The sequence below is a fragment of the Myxocyprinus asiaticus genome, chromosome 10 (assembly GCF_019703515.2).
Source record: "Myxocyprinus asiaticus isolate MX2 ecotype Aquarium Trade chromosome 10, UBuf_Myxa_2, whole genome shotgun sequence".
Classification (NCBI taxonomy): Eukaryota; Metazoa; Chordata; class Actinopteri; order Cypriniformes; family Catostomidae; genus Myxocyprinus; species Myxocyprinus asiaticus.
Genome location: NC_059353.1, coordinates 32,000,058 through 32,023,206, shown reverse-complemented (window position 1 = coordinate 32,023,206; position 23,149 = coordinate 32,000,058). Strand labels below are relative to the sequence as shown.

General features: G+C 40.1%; 1 protein-coding gene across 2 annotated transcripts in view; it reads left to right on the top strand.

Annotated features, from left to right (window-relative positions):
• The window catches only part of LOC127447166 (sodium leak channel NALCN-like), a 180,437-nt gene that overhangs the window by 93,594 nt on the left and 63,694 nt on the right, over positions 1-23,149 (top strand). For both annotated transcript variants that reach the window (XM_051708787.1, XM_051708786.1), the window contains one exon: positions 1,852-1,926. In XM_051708787.1, the coding sequence (XP_051564747.1) occupies positions 1,852-1,926 (75 nt within the window). The remainder of the gene's footprint in view (positions 1-1,851; positions 1,927-23,149) is intronic.

Genomic DNA, 23,149 nt, shown 5'->3' with positions numbered 1-23,149 from the left:
ATATAAATAGGGCTGCTCGTTGCACAATAGTATTTGTCTCTTCAGACATATTTCTCAAGACAACTTTGGTAAAGTGTGAGCGGCAGGGTAAATTAAAGTGGGTCGCAATCCAGAAGTGTCTGGTGAACGACATGGCGCATTCAAAAATTCAAAACAATAAATTATTTTCTACAAAAGTAAGCACACACTGCCAATGCTCAGTGTCAACATTCTGAAATGCCACCGAGCGCAACTCGCATAGTTTTCCATTAAGTTAGACCCAAATCATTATCAGCGGACAAAGATTATTTACTCTAGCCATCACTGGATGATATATTTTTCATATATGTCTTTCATATACAATGTATTTTCAGTTACAAGTGTGTCATTTTGTGGTTTGACAGCTTGAATGAAAGACCTACATACAGAGAAATTGCATAATAAACTTCGCCATTTCTAATCTTTCAGTTCTCAGTTACAACACTTTCACTAACCTGCAGTGCAAACTCATCAACATCACTTTGTTGATTCTTGAAGAAGTACTAAAACTTTAGTAACTTTGGACTACCATCTCCTGTGCCGCTTCAACTCGTCCTGTGTTTGTGTGTATGCTTCAGTAAATGGTATATCGCCCTCTTGTGGTCTCCCAACGCTATTACGCCAGACTGTTAAACAGAGGCCGACTGAGTTTATTGGAAAGCAAGCAGATTGGGCTTCTAATTGAAATGTTGGCAAATTTTTATATATCGATGCCTCAAAAATACAGTACTGTGCAAAAGTCTTAGGCATATAAGATGTTTCACAAAAGCATTTGTCTTAAGATGCTTTAGTGTGTCAGTAGGAAATATCAATGTTAGACTCCCAAACATTACTTTTGCAAATAGAAAAGATTAGAATAGAATAACAGGGAGCCCTGCAACAGATGACATGGCCCCCACAAAGCCCCCCACTGAACATCATGTCAGTCTGAGATCACATAAAGAGACAGAAGCAATTGAGACAGCCTAAATAGATAGAAGAACTGTGGCGAATTCTCCAAGAAGCTTGGAACATCCTATCTGCCAACAACCAAGAAACAATGTGTCCAGGTGTACCTAGGAGAATTGGTGCTGTTTTAAAGCAAAGGTGGTCACACTGAATATTGATTTAGCTTTTTTATGTATACTGGACTTTGTATGACATTAAGTGATAAATGAAAACTATTTATGTCATTATTTTTGAAGACATCCTCACTATGCAACATTTTTCACAAGTGCCTAAAACTTCTGCACAGTACTGTTTATCGATAAAATAAAATGCAGATCAGTAATCGATTTATCTATATTTTATGAAATCCCTAATATTAGTACATTTAAATATCTACATATCTTTTGGAAATTATATTTTTGTTTTGGATTCATGCTTAAGAATTCAATCATTCTTGATCCTACAACATGATGTTTTTGAGTGTAAATCTACCTCTTGCATAGTTCTCTGTGATTATAGATTGATGATAGATTATTCTTCACCGGCTCTGACTGCAGAATATTATTCTGAATAAAATGTTATTTTGTGATTAAAAATATTTTTGGGACAGGATTTATGTGTGTGCATTTTCTGTCAACATCACTCCATCAGCATAATCCACCTAAAGAGGATGTATCACAGAGAATATTGAGGCTACACTCGGTTTATCTCTTAAAATGAGACTGAATGTGGGGGATGGTCATATCAAAGATGCGTGACCAATGAAGGAAATGTCTTATGTCATTAAATGCCTAATTTGCTTCAACCAGACAGAAATCTAAATGATTTGTAAAAAAAAAAAAAATGCTTTTGGAGTTGGCGAATTGGAATGTAAGATAAGTTTAATATACTCTTCTTCTCTTCCAGATCCTTCTGAGTCTTTTTGTTGCTGTTATTTTGGACAATCTTGAGTTGGATGAAGACCTGAAAAAGTTAAAACAGGTAAGCTATTGTTTTATTTGTTATTCCCTGCTAAAAAAGGAATGGTTTAACCAGACTAAGATGGTTTGCTGTTTTAGCTGGTTTCCCAGCCAAGTCAAGCTGGTCTGTTTTGCTGGTTTAAGAGGTTTTATTTGCACTGGCCAGCTGGACAGACTGAGCAACCAGCTGGCCGACTAGCTAAATTGGCTGAACAACAGCTAGACCAGGTTGGGAGACCAAATTAAACCAGTTAAGGCCAGCAAACCAACCTAGGCTAGTTTAACATATTTTGCTTATTTATTTATTTAATTGTTTGTGAATTGTTTCAGTAAAATATTTTGAACATACACACCTTTCGTCCCAGTGTCCTGGGAGAATTACTCTGAAACTGTAAAATTAAGAAAGTTAAATTAAATCCCTTCTCCTTTTAACCTCCATTAACTCTCAGACCAACCCTAACTAATAAAACTCTAGTTTAAAGCGAAATTATTTTTAAATGATTTGAAACATGCTTTCAGGTATTGCTGAAACATGGTAGCATGATTACAGCCTGTCATGTGTCTTCCCTAAATTTCAGGGAAATCAGCAAGCAGGGTGAACTATGTTAATTAGTACAGTTCTCCATCTTGTTCTCTTTCTATATTTACTCTTTCATGAAGCTGTGATGCACAGGTAAAGATGACTCATCGGATAATTAGTGTGAGAAACCATAACCCGTTTGACATGCCAACTTAGAGAAAAATAAGGCACCTCCTTCATAGGATTCAAATGAGCTTCTGCCTCTGACAAATATCATAGGAAATGTCTTTTGAAAGGAGATAAGGGTTGGATGTCTCTGTAGATAACAGTATGTCGTCTCTCTTCTCAAACACATCAGCAATACATATTTATAATTTTTGAAAATGTTGAGAGAGTTAGAGAGAGAAGCCAAAGAAACCAGTGGCTCCTCACAATTTACATTATGACTTTTGCAGGTTTTTTAACAAAGTGCAATGTTACAATATATGCTAGGACAAATTGAACAAGTAAAACATTGTGAGAAGCCACTGGTTTCTCTCTCACTCATTCACTCTCTCTTTCTCTCTCTCTCTTTCTCAGTCATTTTCACACTCAAAGTAAATGACATGTTCTGTGTACCCCTTCAATCCACCAAGCTGTCAAGCTTCAGACATCTTCACATGCCCAGACCGGTTATCCCTCAGACACAGCTGACTGATCCACAGTTCCACCTGTTAAATTGCCTATTTTACAGGTGCTTCAAGCACAAATGGGGGCAATCCAAAAATAGATTGCTAGATTGTGATTGCTCTCCAAGAATACAGGTGGCTTTTATAAAGAGCAATTCAACGACTGACCTTAATTGTAGCTAAACCAGTTCAAGCTGATGTGCAACAAATAACAACTGGACATGTTTTTGTCCTTTCCCTCAGTCCTTTTCTGGCTTTATGACAGATCTCCCAGGTTTTTTTCTGTAGGCTTTTTCTGTTACTGCCCCAGAACCTCTTTCACCTTGTAATAAAGTCATCAGTCTTCTAAAATGTCTCGCCACCTGCTACTGTAGATTGAAGGGTTTCTGAAAATGGAACATGAATCAACACACTATTTTTGACCTTCAAAGTCTTACAGTCTTGAATAGTTGCCAGGTTTTTTTCTGATATTCATTGTCTTGTGTATTGGGTTAGGCTTAGCTAATTTTTTAGCATTCTTTTTCATTTTACCATGGCCAATTATGATTCGGGATCCACCTTTTTATCTGGCTATTTGTGACCTGCCCGTTAGTGCCTAGGAGACTGTGAAATGATTAACTGAGTGTTATATGATGTGTTATCATGTGTTAAAATGCATTGTTCACTTTAAATACTAGAAAATACTGCAAAATGCTGTTTTATAGGCAGTAAAAAATGTTTATGGACAGTAAATTTTCTCAATTCACCGTGGCTTAAGCTATGTGCTATAGCAGAATTTCAAATGTGATTTTTGGGTGGAATTTCCCTTAAATTTGAGTAATGTTTAATACTTGTACACTTGAGGTTGAGGAGTCTATGCCTAATTGTCTACTTGTCAGCATTTGTTTTTTCTTTCATCTTGTTCCATCAAGATATTACATCTTGGTTCATGTTATAAATGTCAGACGTGACACATCTAGATCCACATGACACATCTCATCTCTAGGGACAGTAACAGTATCTTGCTTTGATTGACGGCAAAGCCCTGGGGCGATCTGGATAATTTATCATTTGGGTGGTTTTAAGGTTTCTTTGAATGGTTGATATAAATTCCACAAATAGACCTTCTGGTTCCTTTTCACTCACTGTCAGTGCAGGATAGGGTAAGTACTTACTGTATGTGGCCTTTAAAAACATGTGAAAAAGAGAAACTGATCTTGTGATTTCATGTGGTATAGCGCCGTCAGGCGGCACAGGAGAAATATGATCAGTAGGGGGCAGTTGTGTCTTATTCTATGAACAAACACTGATTTCTAATGGTGAAGTAATCATGATATTGCGAGTTTTCATGTATGACTTCGGGTTTGTAATTAATGAAAATGAAAATTATATTTACTTTGCATTAGCCTTGATTCATTAGTCATCAGAGGACAGAAGCAGCAAAACATCTGTTATATTTGTAAAGACAGCCTATGGTACATCTAAGTGAAAATGTTTATATTATTTGATGCAGATTTGCATTTCTGTGCATTATGATGCAGTTTAAAGGGTCATGGAGAAGTGGGGAGAGAACACAACATCTGTCTGATCAGTGTTTCTTTTTGGACACATTATAATATGGTTTACTTTGAAAAATGCATACATGTGTGGCATAGTATTTTAAATTTAGAAAACAGCCATATTATGAGCAGTAATAAAGAGTCAGTGAAGGGTGATTGTACCATTGATTAGTGCTTTTGAACACTTCCATAAATTACATACATCTGACAATGTTGTGACTTTTTTTTCTTTAAACAACTGAGTAGCCTGTTGCCATATTCATTTCCTCAGAGAATAGAGCTGTTTCACAAAACAAAGAGTACACATACTGCTCTTTCCTCAGAAAGACCCATTAGCACTCCGTGAGGTTATTGGTTGCTGTGTTTCTTTAAGGCTGTGAGAGCGATTCAAGGACCAGGATATGCTTGGTGATTCACAAACCAGGATATGCTTTAACCCTTTAAAGCCTGAGCCCAAAATTCTGAAAATTCCATTATGTTCCAGAATATGATATTCATATCCATATTCATATTACATTCATATTCATATTACATCACACGCCTGAACTGTATATACCATATTGAAGAGAAGAACTAGTGCTTTCAAATGATATAATTATATGTATGATTATTTAAGGCTAATCATCCTTTATCAATAAGATTTCACACAGCAATTTTTACAAAAATCTTCTCCGGCCACCATACTTCATCAGACAACTGCATTTTCAACCATTTTAATGCCAAGCTAGAGGGAAACTTAGAGTGTATGAAATATACATAATTTTGTGGGCAATGTAGAAAGCAGACAGATTAGAAATATAATATATTGTTTAAAAGTTATGACCATTCTAGTGATTAGTGGGAAAACAGAATAAAACAAACATTTAGAATGTTAAGATACATTTCATATGACCACTCCTCAAATACTCCTTTTGAGCACCTGTAATAATAAATTGAGATTGCATCTGATATTGAAGGACACAAACACTGAAATATACATTTTATCTGTTCAATAAAACACACACTTTTTATTTAATTTGAACATTAGAATTACACACGAATTACACAGCAAAACATACAAAATCAAACTTTCAAACTATCTACAGTAAATACATTTTTAATAAAGAGTGCAGGAACAGAATATATATAAATTCATAAATACTCAACAACTGCAATACCTGTGGAGAGAAGAGAGGGATAAAAGAGGGGAGGGGGAGGACAACAACAACAGTAAACATGGCTGGGGATCAGGTTCCATCTCATCCTCCATCTCCTCGTGGTCCAGGTATTCCTGCAGTAGTTCCTGGTCCAGCAGATATTCCTCCTGTGTGCTCATGCCCTCATAAGCCACGTCCTCCTCTGCTATGAACCTAAGCTCATCAGCAGTCAGCTGCCTCCTCTTGAGGGTGCTGAGCAGGGAGCCATAGTCTCTATCAATCTCTACAACAGAAAAAAAGTACAATTGGTAGCCAGCAGTGTGTTCTTCACAAATCCGTACACTGAATAGTCACCAAAGGCTTGCAGACTAAGCAGAATGTCCAACTGCAGACAGCCCTCTCACACTTTCCTTGTGAACAGGAAGCTAAACACAACCTAAAATCATGTATGTGTGATGGATTGATAAGGCTGTCTGCTAAATTATAGAAAGATATCTACCATTTTTTTATTACATGGTTAAATCAACAAGCTATATAACTTATCTAACTAGCAGGCCAGTTTCCAGACAGGTCTGAACAGCGTCTGCTCTCTGCCTCACATCACTTCAGGCGGATTTTTCACAAGCGACAAAATTGGCAAAAAAAGTTATTGATATTTAGCTAAACTGTAACATAGTATTGCTAGCTAATGTTTATTTAGCAAGTTTCACATAAACTGCCAAAAACGTTTATATAAAAAGAAGAGGCTCGCCGATGACGGTCACATAAATTTTTCCAGAAAAAACCTAATCAGTGATTGGACGGCGAAGATATTGAGATAGGAACCATGGGAATAATTGTTCCCAAATTTGAATGCTCTGGCTGGTAAGGGTTAAGTGTGTCTTTTTGGGCTAGTCTAATTTGTTAAGGAGCTTTGTATATATAGTTGCCTATATAGTGTCATAATGTGTATTCCTAATTTATGTATTCTAAGTGTATTCATATATCTAAGTTGCTAGAAAGAGTTGTTGCATCCCAGCTACAGGAATGCTTAACTGTTATCAATCTTTATGAACCCTTCCAGTCAGGTTTCCGTCCATATCACAGCACAGAAACAGCTCTCCTAAGTGTTCTCAATGGCCTCCATCTTTCTAATGATTCAGGTTCACTTTATATTCTTCTCCTTCTTGATTTAAGTTCTGCATGTGATACTGTCTGTCATAATATTCCCACTACATTTAAGCAGGCTCGAGTAACCCCGCTGCTGAAGAAACCCGCACTTAACCCCACACAAGTAGAACACTACAGACCAGTCTCTCTCATCCCATTCATGGCAAAAACACTTGAAAGGGCAGCTTTCAATCAAATCTCTGCCTGTCTCTCACAAGCTGCTGGATGACAATCAGTCAGGCTTCAAAAGTGGACACTCCACCGAGACTGCCCTGCTGTCTGTCACTGATTTGCTGAGACAGGCGAAAGCTGAATCCAGATCACCCATCCTGATTCTGCTGGACCTTTCTGCAGCCTTTGACACAGTCAACCATCAGATCTTATTCTCCACCCTCTCTTCGCTGGGCATCACAGGAACTGTGCTTGACTGGTTTAATTCCTATCTCTCAGGTAGGTCCTTCAAGGTAGCCTGGAGAGGTGAGGTGTCCAAGCCACATCAGCTACTTACTGGGTTACCTCAGTGTTCAGTGCTTGGGCCACTTCTCTTGTCTATATACACAACATCACTGGGACCCATCATTCAGGCACATGGTTTCTCTTACCACTGCTACGCTGATGACACGCAACTCTACTTGTCTTTCCAGCCCAATGACACCACAGTAACTGCTCAAATCTCTGCCTGCCTGGCAGACATCTCGGCCTGGATGAAGGCGCACCACCTGCAACTTAACCCAGCCAAGACTGAACTCCTTGTCTTTCCAGCCAACCCTGCTGTTGAACACAACATCACCGTGCAGCTGGGTGCAACTAGAGTAACGCCTTTCAAAACGGTCAGAAATCTAGGGGTAACCATCGATAACAAACTAAATTTCACAGACAACATCTCAAAGACCGCAAGATCATGTAGATTTACACTCTACAATATCAGGAAGATAAGACCCTTCCTCTCTGAACATGCCACACAACTTCTTGTTCAGTCACTTGTCATAACTAGACTGGACTACTGTAACACTCTCATTGCAGGCCTCCCTGCTTGTGCAATTAGATCCCTGCAAATGATCCAGAATGCAGCAGCACGTCTGGTCTTTAATGAACCAAAGAGAGTGCATGTTACTCCACTCCTTGTCTCTCTTCAGTGGCTGTCGGTTGATGGACATATCAAATTCAAGGCGCTGATGCTGGCATACAGAACAGACATTGGGTCTGCTCCAGAATAGTTTCTGCAGAGCTACGCGCCCACTAGAAGCCTGCAGTCGGCTATGGAACGTCGCCTTGTTGTACCAACACAGAGGCACCAAAACACTTTCCTGGACTTTCGGCTTCATCATACCACATTGGTGGAATGACCTTCCCAACTCTATCCGTGAAGCTGACTCACTTTCTGTCTTCAAAAACGGCTAAAAACACATCTTTTCTATGAGCACTTAACCAGTCACAAAAAAAAAAAAAAAAAAAAGAATTGCACTTGAATCTTTTTTGAATGCTACTTTTCTGATGCTAGTGAAACTTCGTAATATGGCACTTTTCATATCACTGTCTCCTTAAGATGATTCGCTTATGTTTTTCTCTTTTGTAAGTCGCTTTGGATAAAATGTAATGTAAATGTAAATATTCTTCTCACCCGTTTCTCCACTATTGGTATCACGGACACAGCTCTGCACTGGTTCACTTCATACCTTAGTGACAGACAGCAATTTGTCACCATTCATAATCACAAATCTTCTAAGGCTCCAGTTAAAGTGGTGTTCTTCAGGGCTCTGTTCTTGGTCCACTCCTCTTCATAACCTACATGTTACCATGGGACAAATTATCTGACGCTTTGGTCTTAGCTTTCACTGCTATGCCAACGACATCCAAATTTACATTTCCTCCTGCACTACTTCAGCCTTTACTCCTTGTATTTGTCTGCTTGTATCCGTGAGCTAAAGCAATGGTTGTCTTCAAACTGTCTGAAATGTAACTCAAATAAAACTGAAATAATATTGATTGGTCCAAAATTCATAGTCTCAAGCCAACTGGAGCACAAAATTGATCTGGATGATGTTCTGATCCAACCCTCCCTGACCGTACGTAATCTCTGTGTCATATTCGATTCTTCACTATCATTTCAGGCTCATGTGAATAATATTGTTAAAACAGCTTTCCTTCACCTCCGCAACATCTCCTGTATTCACTCCTTTTTCAATCAAAGGGATGCTGAAATTGTAATTCATGCCTTTGTTACTTCATGTTTAGATTACTGCAACTCACTTTTATTTGGCCTCCCTGCTAATACTTTTTCATGACTACAATATGTTCAAAATTCTGCTGCTCACCTTCTCACTCACACTAAAAGGTCTGCTCACATGACTCTTATCCTCCAACAATTTCACTGGCTGCCTGTTTCTCACTGTATATAATACAAGATCCTCATCCTTGTGTATAAGACACTACATAATCTTTCCCCTCAGTATCTGTATGAACTACTCAAACCCTACTCCCTGGCCTGAGTTTTGAGGTTTTCTGATACTGGTCGGCTCGCTGTCCCCAAATTTAGGTTAGCCACCATGGGTTCTAGGTCATTCAGTATTCCTGCTCCTAAACTTTGGAATTAATTTCCTCAAAACCTATGTGAAATACTTTCCTTCTCCTTCAAAATGCATTTGAAAACATATATCTTTTCCCTGTACAATCTGTCTTAGTCTGGTCTATGAACTTCTTAGTTCTGTATTTTCTGTTTTTGACTTGTTTTGTGTGGTGCATGTATTTTGTATTTGTTGATTTTGGATTAGTGCAGCGACCTTGAGTTTTAGAAAGGCGCTATATAAATAAAACGTCTTATTATTATTGTTATTATTCCATTGTATTTTCATTGATTTTGACTACAGGCGCTGGTCTTTTTAGCATTCCTTGCTGCTAAGTTTGCAAATGCGCAAACCTAGATTTTTAGCTTGTATCATTATGTGCACAGGCTCAGTGGAGACAGAGTTCTGAGATGATGACTCATAACTTGTTGGAACATGTCATAGATTCATTTTGGTACCACTTCAGATGAGAACAGTCAGAATTCCTTCTTCTGTGTCACCTTCAAAGACTAGATTGGCTGGAAAAAGCATGTATTTTGGGTGAATATGCAGTTTAGAAATGCACTTGAGTAGAACATTATGTTCAGGTAGCTCCCATGTCTTCCAAAATATGACTAATATAGGCCAGCTCCTGTTGATGAAAAGAACCTCCAAATCGACCAGCTTTTACCACACGTTTCTCACAAGTTCTCCGAAAGAAACTCACCAATTTCTCCTAACATGTGCATTAAGCCTGACTCATACAAGATTATTTTTAGATATGCAGGGATAATTTCAACAAGGTTTGTCCTCTATGCCATCACAGGTGTTTCAACAGAACAGTCCTTCATTGCACACACAACATCAGAAATCAGAAACTAGGTGATTGGTCTGATTTGTACATGGTAACATTCGTCATCATTTGCACATAATATGCATGAAAATAGCTTGCATCTGTCAATACTGGCAGATGATTTGTCTTCATTTGAAGTACCTTTCAAAGCCACAGACACAAATGACATGGGCTTTTGTGCATTAGCAGGCATTGATGGATAGACATGAATTATAGTTCTCACTTTATGATCACAGGAGGACCGTTTTGACTCGGCCCACAAACCCTTTCATGCTAATCCAGCAAAACTATGTTGGACACAGCCAAGGATTGGAGGCTTCCCCCAGCAACAGCACAGATCACAGATGCTTAGTATTTTAGCCAAAACTATGCATAATAGCTTCATTCACTGTATCATGACTGTACATTAGCAGAAAATATCTGCACTTTAAAACCAATAGGTACAGGAACAAGAAAACATTTTGTCAGTTACTTTGTATTTCTTTCCCTCTGTTAATGAACACACATACGAGAAACACATAGACTGGAAAAAGCTATATATCCCCTATTTCCCCTGCTTCTGTAATCACTCCTCTCTAGATCCAATCCTGGTTTTCTATTTCCCACTTCCTGCTCACTTCACACTCACTGGCAAGAGAAACACAACGAAAGAAAGCACAGATGCTCTGAAGCAAATTCACAGACAATTGCGCCACTTTTGCTTATTTCAAAGCAAAAAACCTGCATCTAACTGACCAACCACCCGTAATATACTTTAAGCAGGCTCAATCGGCACTGAAATTGTACTGCCTGAAGAAAGCAGACGGTAAACTGTAATTTATTAAAAAGAGATGTGTGTGTGCATTTTCTATTAATCATGGCAGTAGTAATTAATAAAATAATGATCAAATGATGGAGAGAAGTGTTATAACCTGGCATATAACGAGATGCGCGATGTAGTCAAGCGCATTTTCAGCATTTTAAAGAGATGATTCAGGTGTTTGGATCACAATAGTGGAGTGATGCTGTTTTGTCCCAGCAGAGTATGTGCCAGATCGCTGTGAATATATACAGTATATCGCTCAGAACCAACCAACAAGATCTGAACTGTGCTGTGAAAACAGATTTTGTGTACACGTTTGTGGCGTTTCCTGATCTGCAGTGTGCAAATATATAGTAATTTTACCGGGCGCAATTAATTCTTAGTGAATTTCCCCCTCAGATTTTCAATAAGCCCACTCCAGGCAAGTCAGGAATGCTGCAACCGCAGGTGGATAGAAACAAACAGTGAAACGCCCCAGTGCTGTTGTACTAAATATCAGCACTCTTGGAAAACCACTTGTTTAATCAGATTAGAAGACTGGAAATAATTGAATAAATTGCAGCTACATACTTTAACCAGCCACTGTAACAAGCCACCACCAGGGTAAATTACCTCAGAAATTCTAAGCACCATAATACAGAAATCTCCTTTTTGTAATGTAAATTGAATTTGTCAGGCATCTTGTCAGGCACCTGCGTGCACACATAAAGGATCATTAGCAATTAAAACCGACAGGATAAGAGAAGGCAGAGCTAATGAATATCCAGAGTGTTCCACAAGTTACAGATCTGCCAGTGATTAGAGGATGTGTTTAATAAGATTCCTCTTCCCTCTGTCAGGACTTGTCCGCGCCTGCTAGGCCAGACAAGTAATGCATTTATGCAGTGAAATTAGACTTAGGAAGTTTTAATGAATTGTTCAGACAGCTTTGCATATGAGGTTACTGGAAATGATTGGGAAGGAGATGCCCAGGAGAGATTAATAAAAAGAGTCCATAGTGATTTATATATATTGTTTTATTATATACATACAGTGGGGGTCCAAAAGTCCTAGAACATTGTATGCTATAACATTTCTTTGTTTTAAATTTCCAGGTTTAAATTAGATTTTGAATACAAGATTACAAGATTTTCAATGTGGTCTCAGAATTTTGGACCCCACTGTCTGCAGTATATGTGTATATATGTATATATAAGGTACTTTCACTTCAGTTATGGTGGATTGAACATTTTATGGGGCGGATATTTGGAGAGTTCCCAAGAGTCAAAGGTTCGAGAGTGGTTAGTGGAATTTCAAGGTCTGAAATAACAGCCCAGTTTTACAAATCATGACCTGAATAAGCCGGCCTCCCTTGTGACACCCGACCGCCGTTCGTTACACATCACCTTTTGTGTCTTGGTGCATTCTGCTCATTTAGCTGGTCACGGGCCGTTCCACTCTCTGATGTCAGAGATTGATGGCTGTTAGCGGCTCGAGAAATCATTACTTTCCTCCGGTTAAATGGCAGTGAGAAGTGTCTAGTGCTGATAGTGGAAATGTTTATCTTTTTATTGACAGAAATCAAATGGGGGACTTTCCCTCAGGGTAGAGAGGGGAAGGGTCTAGTGGTGACACCATGCTTGGTTGATGTTGGTTGACTCTGAAATCCTACAGTATGTTCTCTCAAGAGCTACAAACCACAAGCTTCAAATCAAAACCTTCCAGCTTGTCAAAGTCAATTTTTTATTTGTCAAATGTACAACAGAACAGCATATAGCAGTACTTTTTGAGTGGTAGTTGCCAATTTAAAACTCACTGCCATGATGCTTGCTTGTTCTGGATGGTTACCATGGTGTGTTGTGCTGCTAGGTAGTAGCTAGAGTGTTTAGGATTTTTTCTAGGTGGTTTCTTACTGGCCCAACTCAAAATAGCCCACCCTCAATTCTTTAGGATATTCTTGATGGTCAACCTAGATGGTTCAGTGCCCTCCTTCAATATGTCTTTTTTTTTTCTACTTTTTTTTTTTTTTTTGCCCATTTTATTTGGATTTTTTGTGCCCATTTTATTTTCTTTAAGATCGCAAGTCTTATTGTCACATCCACTGAAGTACCTTCATTTCTCCACCAGAGGCATCATCACCTGATTACTGATTACATGGGACTTCATTCAAAACACCTGTTGCCCGTTCACTAATCAGTCTGCTTGTGTATATTTGCACTGTTCACACTAGCACTCATTGTGAAGTATTGTATGTTTCTACACTGCATTTTCTGAGCATTTTCCCTGTGATTCCAGACTTTGATTCTGACTGCTTCTCTGATTTTTTTATCTTGTCTCTTGATTTGGATTTGTTTGCCCTTCTATTGGACTGGTGCTTTTTTTGTCTTTTGCCCTGTTTTTGGATTATGTCTTTGTCATTGGACTTATTGTTAATAAAGTGCTCCGCACATGGATCCAACTCCTTCGCCTTCATCATCTGATTTACAGAATACTGTAAATACTCATAATATACATGCAGTTCCCACCTCTCAAGCATCCCTTCTTTCTACACACCATGCAGAGATAGGAAGGCTCTTCGGAAAATTGAGCGAAGAGATCCTCAAATTTGTCCAGTTCACCTCGCAGCCCACATCTGCTGCAGCTGCCCCCGCCAATACCGCCCCACCAGCACAGTAGCCACTTGCCCTCTCACCATCCTCAGGTAACCCTCGCATGGCCCAAACCCACTGCCCTTAGTCCCAGCAAAATTATAACAGTTACGTGATGCTAAGGTATCCACCAAACTAGATCTCAGAAATGTCCTTAATCTGATCAAGATTCATGAGGATGATGAATGAAAGACAGTGTTATTTTTTTTACCAGGAAAGGGCACTACAAATACCAGGTGATGCCCTTTGGGCTTGCAAACTCATCCTCTGTGTTCCAAGCATTTGTCAATGACAACTTCAAGGACATGATTAATAGATGGGTAATTGTATGTATTCCTGGCATTCTGATCTATTTACCCTCGCTCGAGTCTCGTACCCTGCACGTATGGCAGGTCCTTCAGCGGCTCATCAACAATCAGTTATATACCAATGCAGAGTAGTGTGAGTTTCACCAAGATACCATCTCATTTCTAGGGTACATTCTAACCCTACATGGAGTAACAATGGACAATACCAAGGTACAAAGAGTACATAATTGGCCCCAACCCAAGTCAGCTATACAGTTGAAGCCAGAAGTTTACATACACTTAGGTTAAAGTCATTAAAACTCATTTTTTTAACCACTCCACAGATTTAATATTAGCAAACTATAATTTTGGCAATCGTTTAGGACATCTACTTTGTGCATGACACAAGTAATTTTTCCAACAATTCTTTACAGACAGATTGTTTCACTTTTTATTGACTATATTACAAATCCAGAGAGTCAGAAGTTTACATACACTAAGTTAACTGTGCCTTTAAGCAGCTTGGAAAATTCCAGAAAATGATGTCAAGCCTTTAGGCAATTAGTCAATTAGCTTCTGATGGGAGGAATACTGAATTGAAGGTGTACCTGTGGATGTATTTTAAGGCCTACCTTCAAACTCAAAAAATCAAAAGAAATCAGCCAAGACCTCAGAAAAACAATTGTGGTCCTGCACAAGTCTGGTTCATCCTTGGGAGCTATTTCCAAATGCCTGAAAGTACCACATTCATCTGTACAAAAAATAGTATGCAAGTATAAACACCATGGGACCACGCAGCCATCATACCGCTCAGGAAGAAGATGCATTCTGTCTCCTAGAGGTGAACGTAGTTTGGTGCAAAAAGTGCAAATCAATCCCAGAACAACAGCAAAGGACCTTGTAAAGATGCTGGAGGAAACAGGTAGACAAGTATCTATATTCACAGTAAAACAAATCCTATATCGACATAAACTAAAAACCTGCTTGGTAAGGAAGTTAAAACTCGGTCGCAAATGGGTCTTCCAAATGGACAATGACCCCAAGCATACCTCCAAAGTTGTGGCAAAATGGCTTAAGGACAACAAAGTCAAGGTATTGGAGTGGCCATCACAAAGCCTTGACCTCAACCTGATAGAACATTTGTGGGCAGAACTGAAAAGGCATTTGCGAGCAAGGAGGCCTAAAAACCTGACTCAGTTGCACCAGTTCTGTCTGGAGAAATTCCAGCAACTTATTGTGAGATGCTTGTGGCAGAATACCCAAAATGTTTGACCCAAGTTAAACAATTTAAAGGCAATGCTACCAAATACTAACAAAGTGTATGTAAACTTCTGACCCACTGGGAATGTGATGAAAGAAATAAAAGCTGAAATAAATCATTCTCTCTACTATTATTCTGACATTTCACATTCTTAAAATAAAGTAGTGATCCTAACTGACCTAAGACAGAAAATGTTTTCTACGATTAAATGTCAGGAATCGTGAAAAAATGTGTTTACATGTGTTTGGCTAAGGTGCATGTAAACTTCTGACTTCAACTGTAGAGCTGCAGCGCTTCGTTGGTGTCGCAAATGTTTACAGACGTTTTATCCACAATTTCAGCTCTGTTGTAGCGCCACTCACATCTCTGTTAAAGGGCCAACCCAAGAAGTTAAGGTGGCAGACTTTCACCTGCAGAGCAGAATTACAGTGTGGGAGATTGTGAACTTCTGGCTGTGAAATCTACATTAGAGGAATGGTGGCACTGGCTGGAAGAAGCCCAACATTCCTTCTTAGTGTTAAAGGGTCACAATAATTTTGCATATATGCAAGGGGAAAAGCAACTGAATTCTAGCAAGCACATTGGGCTTTGTTCTGTACCAACTTTAACTTCACTGTCTCATACCCACCAAGGTCCAAAAATGTAAAGGCTAATGCCTTCTCATGATTATAAACTTAGCAAAAAAAAAACGTCCTCTCACTTTCAACTGCTTTTATTTTCAGCAAACTTAACATGTGTAAATATTTGTATGAACATAAAAAGATTCAACAACTAAGACATAAACCGAACAAGTTTCACAGACATGTAACTAACAGAAATGGAATAATGTGTCCCTGAACAAAGGGGGGATCAAAATCAAAAGTAACAGTCAGTATCTGGTGTGGCCACCAGCTGCATTAAGTACTGCAGTGCATATCCTCCTCATGGACTGCACCAGATTTGCCAGTTCTTGCTGTGAGATGCTACCCCACTCTTCCACCAAGGCACTTGCAAGTTCCCGGATATTTCTGGGGGGAATGGCCCTAGCCCGCATCCTCCGATCCAACAGGTCCCAGACGTGTTCAATGGGATTGAGATCTGGGCTCTTCGCTGGCCATGGCAGAACACTGACATTCCTGTCTTGCAGGAAATCACACACAGAACGAGCAGTATGGTTGGTGGCATTGTCATGCTGGAGGGTCATGTCAGGATGAGCCTGCAGGAAGGGTACCACATGAGGGAGGAGGATGTCTTCCCTGTAACGCACAGTGTTGAGATTGCCAACAAGCTCAGTCCGATGATGCTGTGGCACACCACCCCAGACCATGAGGAACCCTCCACCTCCAAATCGATCCTGCTCCAGAGTACAGGCCTCGGTGTAACGCTCATTCCTTCGACGATAAACGCGAGTCCAACCATCACCCCTGGTGAGACAAAACCGCAACTCGTCAGTGAAGATCACTTTTTGCCAGTCCTGTCTTGTCCAGCGAAGGTGGGTTTGTGCCCATAGTCAACGTTGTTGCAGGTGATATCTGGTAAGGACTTGCCTTACAACAGGCCTACAAGCCCTCAGTCCAGCCTCTCTCAGCCTATTGCGGACAGTCTGAACACTGATGGAGGGATTATGTGTTCCTGGTGTAACTTGGGCAGTTGTTGTTACCATCCTGTACCTGTCCCGCAGGTGTGATATTCGGCTATACCGATCCTGTGAAGGTTTTGTTACACATGGTCTGCCACTGCAAGGACGATCAGCTGTCCTTCCTGTCTCCCTGTAGCGCTGTCTTAGGCGTCTCACAGTACAGACATTGCAATTTATTGCCCTGGCCACATCTGCAGTCCTCATGCCTCCATGCAGCATGCCTAAGGCACATTCACGCAGATGAGCAGGGACCCTGGGCATTTTTCTTTTGGTGTTTTTCAGAGTCAGTAGAAAGGTCTCTTTAGTGACGTAAGTTTTTATAACTGTGACCTTAATTGCCTACTGTCTGTAAGCTATTAGTGTCTTAATGACCGTTCCACAGGTGCATGTTCATTAATTGTTTATGGTTCATTGAACAAGCATGGAAAACCTTGTTTAAACCCTTTACAATAAAGATCTGTAAAGTTATTTGGATTTTTACAAAAATATCTTTAAAATACAGTGTTCTGAAAAAGGGACATTTCTTTTTTTGCTGAGTTTATGATGTGCCCCTGGTAAAGAATACAGATCCTACCAGACACCATCCTTCCGCAGTCTCTGGTGGTTCCCCCTATGAGATGGGAGATAATGTAGGCTCTCCGATCCACCACCTAGTCCCTGTCCACCTGAGTACCTGTCCACCCAAGAAGGTCTACGTTCCTGAGCAGGTGCACACGTGTTTGATTCAGTGGGTTCATTCCTCTCTAAGTTCTGGTCACCCTGGTATACAAAGAACTGTAATACTAGTAAAAAATAAAGTTCTGGTGGCCCATCCTAACTTCAGATGTAATGGTTTTTGTTAAAGGCTGTAAAACCTTTGCTCAATCCAAACCAGTTAAACAGCTCCTGGCCGGCCAGCTGAAACCATTTCCCATTCCCCGGCGCCCCTGTTCACACATTGCTATTGACTTCATCATGATATCTACGATCATACTGCAGCAATAATCAACAAGACTGGAGCCGATATATATCATTGGCAGAATATGGGCAGAATTCACTGGTCAATGCCTCCACAAAGATGACTGCCTTTCAATGTGTTCTGGGATTCAACCTCCCCTATTTCCATAGTCTGTAGAACCATCAGACATTCCTGCGGTGGGTGACTGGTTAAGAAGGAGAGAGCAGGAGGTCACGTGACGCCACGCAAGAGGCAGACGTGTGAGCAACGAGCTCTGTGCACTTTGCTAAGTTTTTAATTATTTTCATGTTATAATCTGGTGAATTTTGATACACCCAGTTACATCTTTGATGCAAAACATGGCAAAGAAGTCAAAATCCTTGGTCTCTGGAGACATTAAAAGACACTTACATGTTCAGGATGAAAGCCCCGACAGACCTACAGACCGGGGACTCGATTTGGATGGCGCGGCGGGAGAGGAGATCCAGTGTCAGTTGTCCAACATGTCGGTGATGTTGACGAAGATTCTTGCTGACTTGGAGGATCTCGCTGTAATACGTCGATCGATTATGGCGATGGAAACAAAATTCTCTGAGTTAGCTACAAGAGTGACTGATGTTGAAAAACGAATCAATTTTCTGGAATCTTCAGAGAGGGAATTAACCGCTAATCCGCCCGCGACCAAAGTTGATCTGGAATGTATTCTTGAAAAGCTTGAAGATCTTGAGAATAGAAGCCGCAGGAATCATGTTCGAATTGTTGGAATTCCTGAGCATGAGGAGGGCAGAGAAATGGTGAAAATCCTATAGGAGCTTTGCCCGAGTCTGCTCGACATAACAGGCCACAAGCTGGAAATTGCGCGAGCTCACAGAGTCCCAGCTCACAGATCTGCTGAGGGAGACAGGCCCCGATCGATCCTGGCCAGATTTCTGAGATCATTCGATAAAGATCTTGTGTTGCGCCAGGTGAGGAGCAAAGGAAAGCTTTCTTGGAAGAACCATAATGTTTTCTTGTTCCCGGACTTTGCGAGTTTGACAAGAGAGAAACGCGATCGGTTCAAGGAATGTAAGAAACTCTTGCATCAGAAAAATATCTTGTTTGCTCTGATGTTCCCGGCCAAACTGAGAATAGAAACGAAAAACGGTCGCAAAGTATTTACATGTCCAAATCAGGCAATGTCTTTTATAGAATCAATGTCTGAGTAAACCATTGGATGTTTCTCATGTGAGTGGTTCGACTCGCTGTACTTATTCTTGAGGAAGCTGTGCGTCATTTTGGTTTCTTTTTGCATTGGCTCCGCCTAGCGGCTGGAGCTTGTTTTGTGAATAACATTTCTCCTTAAAGAAATGTTGCATGGAAGTTCCCGGCCAGTTTGAGAGTGGACACTATGGATGACGGATTATGTAAGTCATGGTATATACTTTTATGCAGCCTCCGAGTGAATTGACTCGACCATCCGGGGAACCGGGATGCCTGTTTTGTTTCTTTTTGTGTTGGCTCCGCCTAGCGGCTGGAGCTTGTTCTATTGAATAACACTCCGTTGGAATAGCTGTGAATTAATCTGTTCTTTCTTTGTGTTTATTCCACCTGCTGGCTGTAGTTTGTTTTGTTGAGTTTTTTTTTTACGGGACATTGGAATGAACACGTCATCCGCTGAACTCATAACAGCCAGCTCACTGAAAATATCTGAATGGTTTTATATCAGCTGGAATTTGTTTTGTGGAAGACCACACGGTTGAGACAGTTCTGTGAATGAATCTACACATTCTTTGTATTCATTCTTCCTGTTTGCTGGGTTTATTTTACAAAGTATTTTCTGTTATGTAATTTTGCCTCACACATTTGTGTCCGATGGCAAAGTTGTCGTGGGGGCTCGTGGGCGTTCATGGACCTTTTGAGTTTAGAGGGATTGACGCCGGTTGGCACTTTCGTGCGCGGGGTTAATGCGCATGTTTTCTTTTTTTCTGTTTGTTTTGTTTGGGGGGAAGTTCGTGGTTTGATTGTTTCACTAATCGTAAGAAATCACCTATATCGTAAGAAATATGACATAGTGTTTCTTCAAGAAACATATCTTTCTCCGCAGGAAGCTGAAAAATTTGGGAAGAAAGGTGGACATGTTTTTTTTAGTGCTGGCTCAAGTAAGAGCAAGGGAGTCATTATATTGATTAATAAACATCTACAATTCAAATGTCTCAAACAGGCTAAAGATAAATTAGGAAGAGTAATTATTGTTTTAGCTGAAATTCAAGGACAAAGGTTGATTTTGTCTAATATTTACGCAGCTAACGCTGATGATCAGGGCTTTTTTATAGATCTTGAAGGGATGTTGCAAACCGCTGGCACCCCTCATGATATAATATTGGGAGGAGACTTTAATCTTTTGATGGACTCAGTCCTTGATCATAGTGAAGCAAAAGTGTGCAAGCCCCATAGGGCAACATTGACGCTTCACAGGATGTGTAAAAATCTTGGCCTTACAGATATTTGGAGACTTTTGAACCCATCTGGTAGGGACTATACATTTTTATCATCAGTCCATAAGATTTATTCTAGAATAGTTTTTTTTGATATCCAAATCCCTCATTTCATCTGTTGTTGATTGCTCAATTGAAAACATTTTAGTCTCGGATCATGCCCTGGTGAGTTTAGAGGTGATGCCACATATAGAGAAAAAGAAATCATATTGTTGGCGCCTTAATGTATCCCTTCTGCAAAATCCTGATTTCCAACAAATGTTAAAAGCTGAAATCAATATTTATATGGAGACCAGCTGGTCCTCAGTATCCTCTGTGGCCGTGGCTTGGGAGGCACTTAAGGCGGTTCTTAGGGGTCGGATCATACAGTATGCCTCATTCATCAAAAAATCCAAAGCACAAGAACTCGTGGAGTTGGAAGGAAATATCAAAAGTGCCGAGGCAGAGCTAAAGCGCCGTATGTCAGCTGATGGCCTCAGAGAATTGACCCGATTGAAATACAGATATAATACTATTTTGTCACGGAAAGTGGAGTTTTGGTTATTCAAGGCAAGGCAGTCATACTTTGAGTCAGGTGACAAAGCAGGGAAGCTTCTGGCTAGATATATAAAGCAGAGAGAGTCTTTTTCTACCATTCCCTCAGTGAAATCTGCTGGTGGTGAAATTTTTACTTCAGCCATTGATATTAATAATGCTTTTAACGAATTCTATATTGATCTTTATAGTTCCACGTCTTCGTCTACTGATGAAGATGTTAGAAACTTTGTGGAACCATTAGATCTTCCTAAACTGACAACTGAGCAAAAAAACTCTCTTGATTCTGAGATAACCTTGGAGGACCTTGACAAGGTAATTAAGTCCCTACCTACTGAAAAAGCTCCGGGGCCAGATGGTTTTGCCGCAGAATTTTTTAGATCCTATGCTACAGAACTGGCTCCACTTTTGTTAGAAGTTTATACTGACTCATTAAAGAATGGAAAGCTTCCTCCAACCATGACACAAGCCCAGATCAGTCTGATTCTTAAAAAGGACAAAGATCCAAGCGAGTGTAAAAGTTACCGTCCAATCTCCCTGATCCAACTAGATGTAAAAATATTGTCAAATATTTTGGCTAATCGATTAAGTAAAGTTATGACATCACTTATACATATAGATCAGGTGGGGTTTATTTGGGGCCGCATCTCCTCTGATAACATCAGGCGTCTCATCAATATCATGTGGTCAGTAGCGAATGATCAATCTCCGATCGCTGCCATCTCACTTGATGCCGAAAAGGCGTTTGATATGGAAGAATGGGATTATCTTTTTAAGATTTTGGAAATGTACGGGTTCAGGAGTACATTTATTGGTTGGATTAAGTTACTTTATAGACACCCTGTAGCAGCGGTACAAACAAATGGGTTAATTTCAGATGATTTTACTCTGAATAGGGGCACTTGGCAGGGTTGCCCTCTTTCTCCATTATTGTTCTATCTTGCCCTGGAACCATTAGCAGCTGCGATAAGAAAGGAGGATGATTTTCCAGGGGTGATTGCGGGAGGTGTGCCGCATAAGCTTCTGCTTTACGCAGATGATATTTTATTATTTGTCTCTGAACCTACTAGATCTATGCCTTGCCTCCACAGAATTATTAATTCCTTTTCCAAGTTCTCAGGATACAAAGTCAATTGGGCTAAATCCGAAGCTTTGGCTCTGACAGCGTACTGCCCAGTAACGGCTTTTCAGCCGGGCGCCTTCCAGTGGCCCAAACAGGGCATTAAGTATTTGGGGATTTTATTCCCAGCAAATTTGTCTGATTTAGTTAGTGTTAATTTTGACCCTTTAATAAAAAGGTTTTCGAGCGATGTCAGCAGGTGGGCTTCATTACATTTATCGATAATTGGGAAGGTTAATGTTATTAAAATGAATTGTATTCCAAATTTTAACTACCTGCCACAATCTCTCCCTGTAGATGTCCCCCTCTCTTATTTCAAGGAATTTGATAGCATAACGAAGTCCTTCATTTGGAATGGTAAACGTCCCAGATTGCATTTTAATAAGTTACATAGGCCGATAGACAAAGGAGGGCTAGGCCTACCCAGTATTTTGTTTTATTACTATGCGTTCAGTCTCAGACATTTGGCTCATTGGTCACTTCCACCTGAGAGAGCCCCTCCCTGGTTTGTTATTGAACAGGCAGTTATTGCCCCTATTTCGCCATTACAAAGCATTTCTATCAAACTAATCGGAAAAGTTAAGTTACACCCCGTTATTTTGCATTTACACTCGGTATGGACTAAAGTGTCCAGATTGTTTAATTTGGACACTTATTTAAATGCTGCCTCGAGCATATGGCAGAACCCAAGACTGTTTATTGGCAAGTCTCCTTTCTGCTGGCCGGAGTGGATTGTGAGGGGGGTTGCTACACTCGGTGACCTATATGAAAGTGGTGTGTTGAGATTGTTTGAAAACTTGGTCCAACATTTTGGGATCCCCAGACCTCAGTATTATAGGTATTTACAACTGCACCACCTGCTTTGTACTATTTTTGGAAGTAGCACACATCCCCCTAAGGAGGCAGATGCTTTGGGAGAGGTGATCGCGGCTTTTGGAAAAGGTCATGAGGCATCAGTGTACTACTCCCTGTTAATTCAGAGTATGGGGGACGGAGCCTTAACTTCTCTCAAGAGAGTATGGGAGAAAGATTTCAACTTGGCATTGGAGGAAGGAGTGTGGGCTAAGATTCTTAAAAACGTTAAGTCTGCATCTAGTGATGCAAGGGTGCATCTTATACAATTCATAATTTTGCATAGATTTTATTGGACCCCTTCTAGACTATATAGGCTTGGTCTT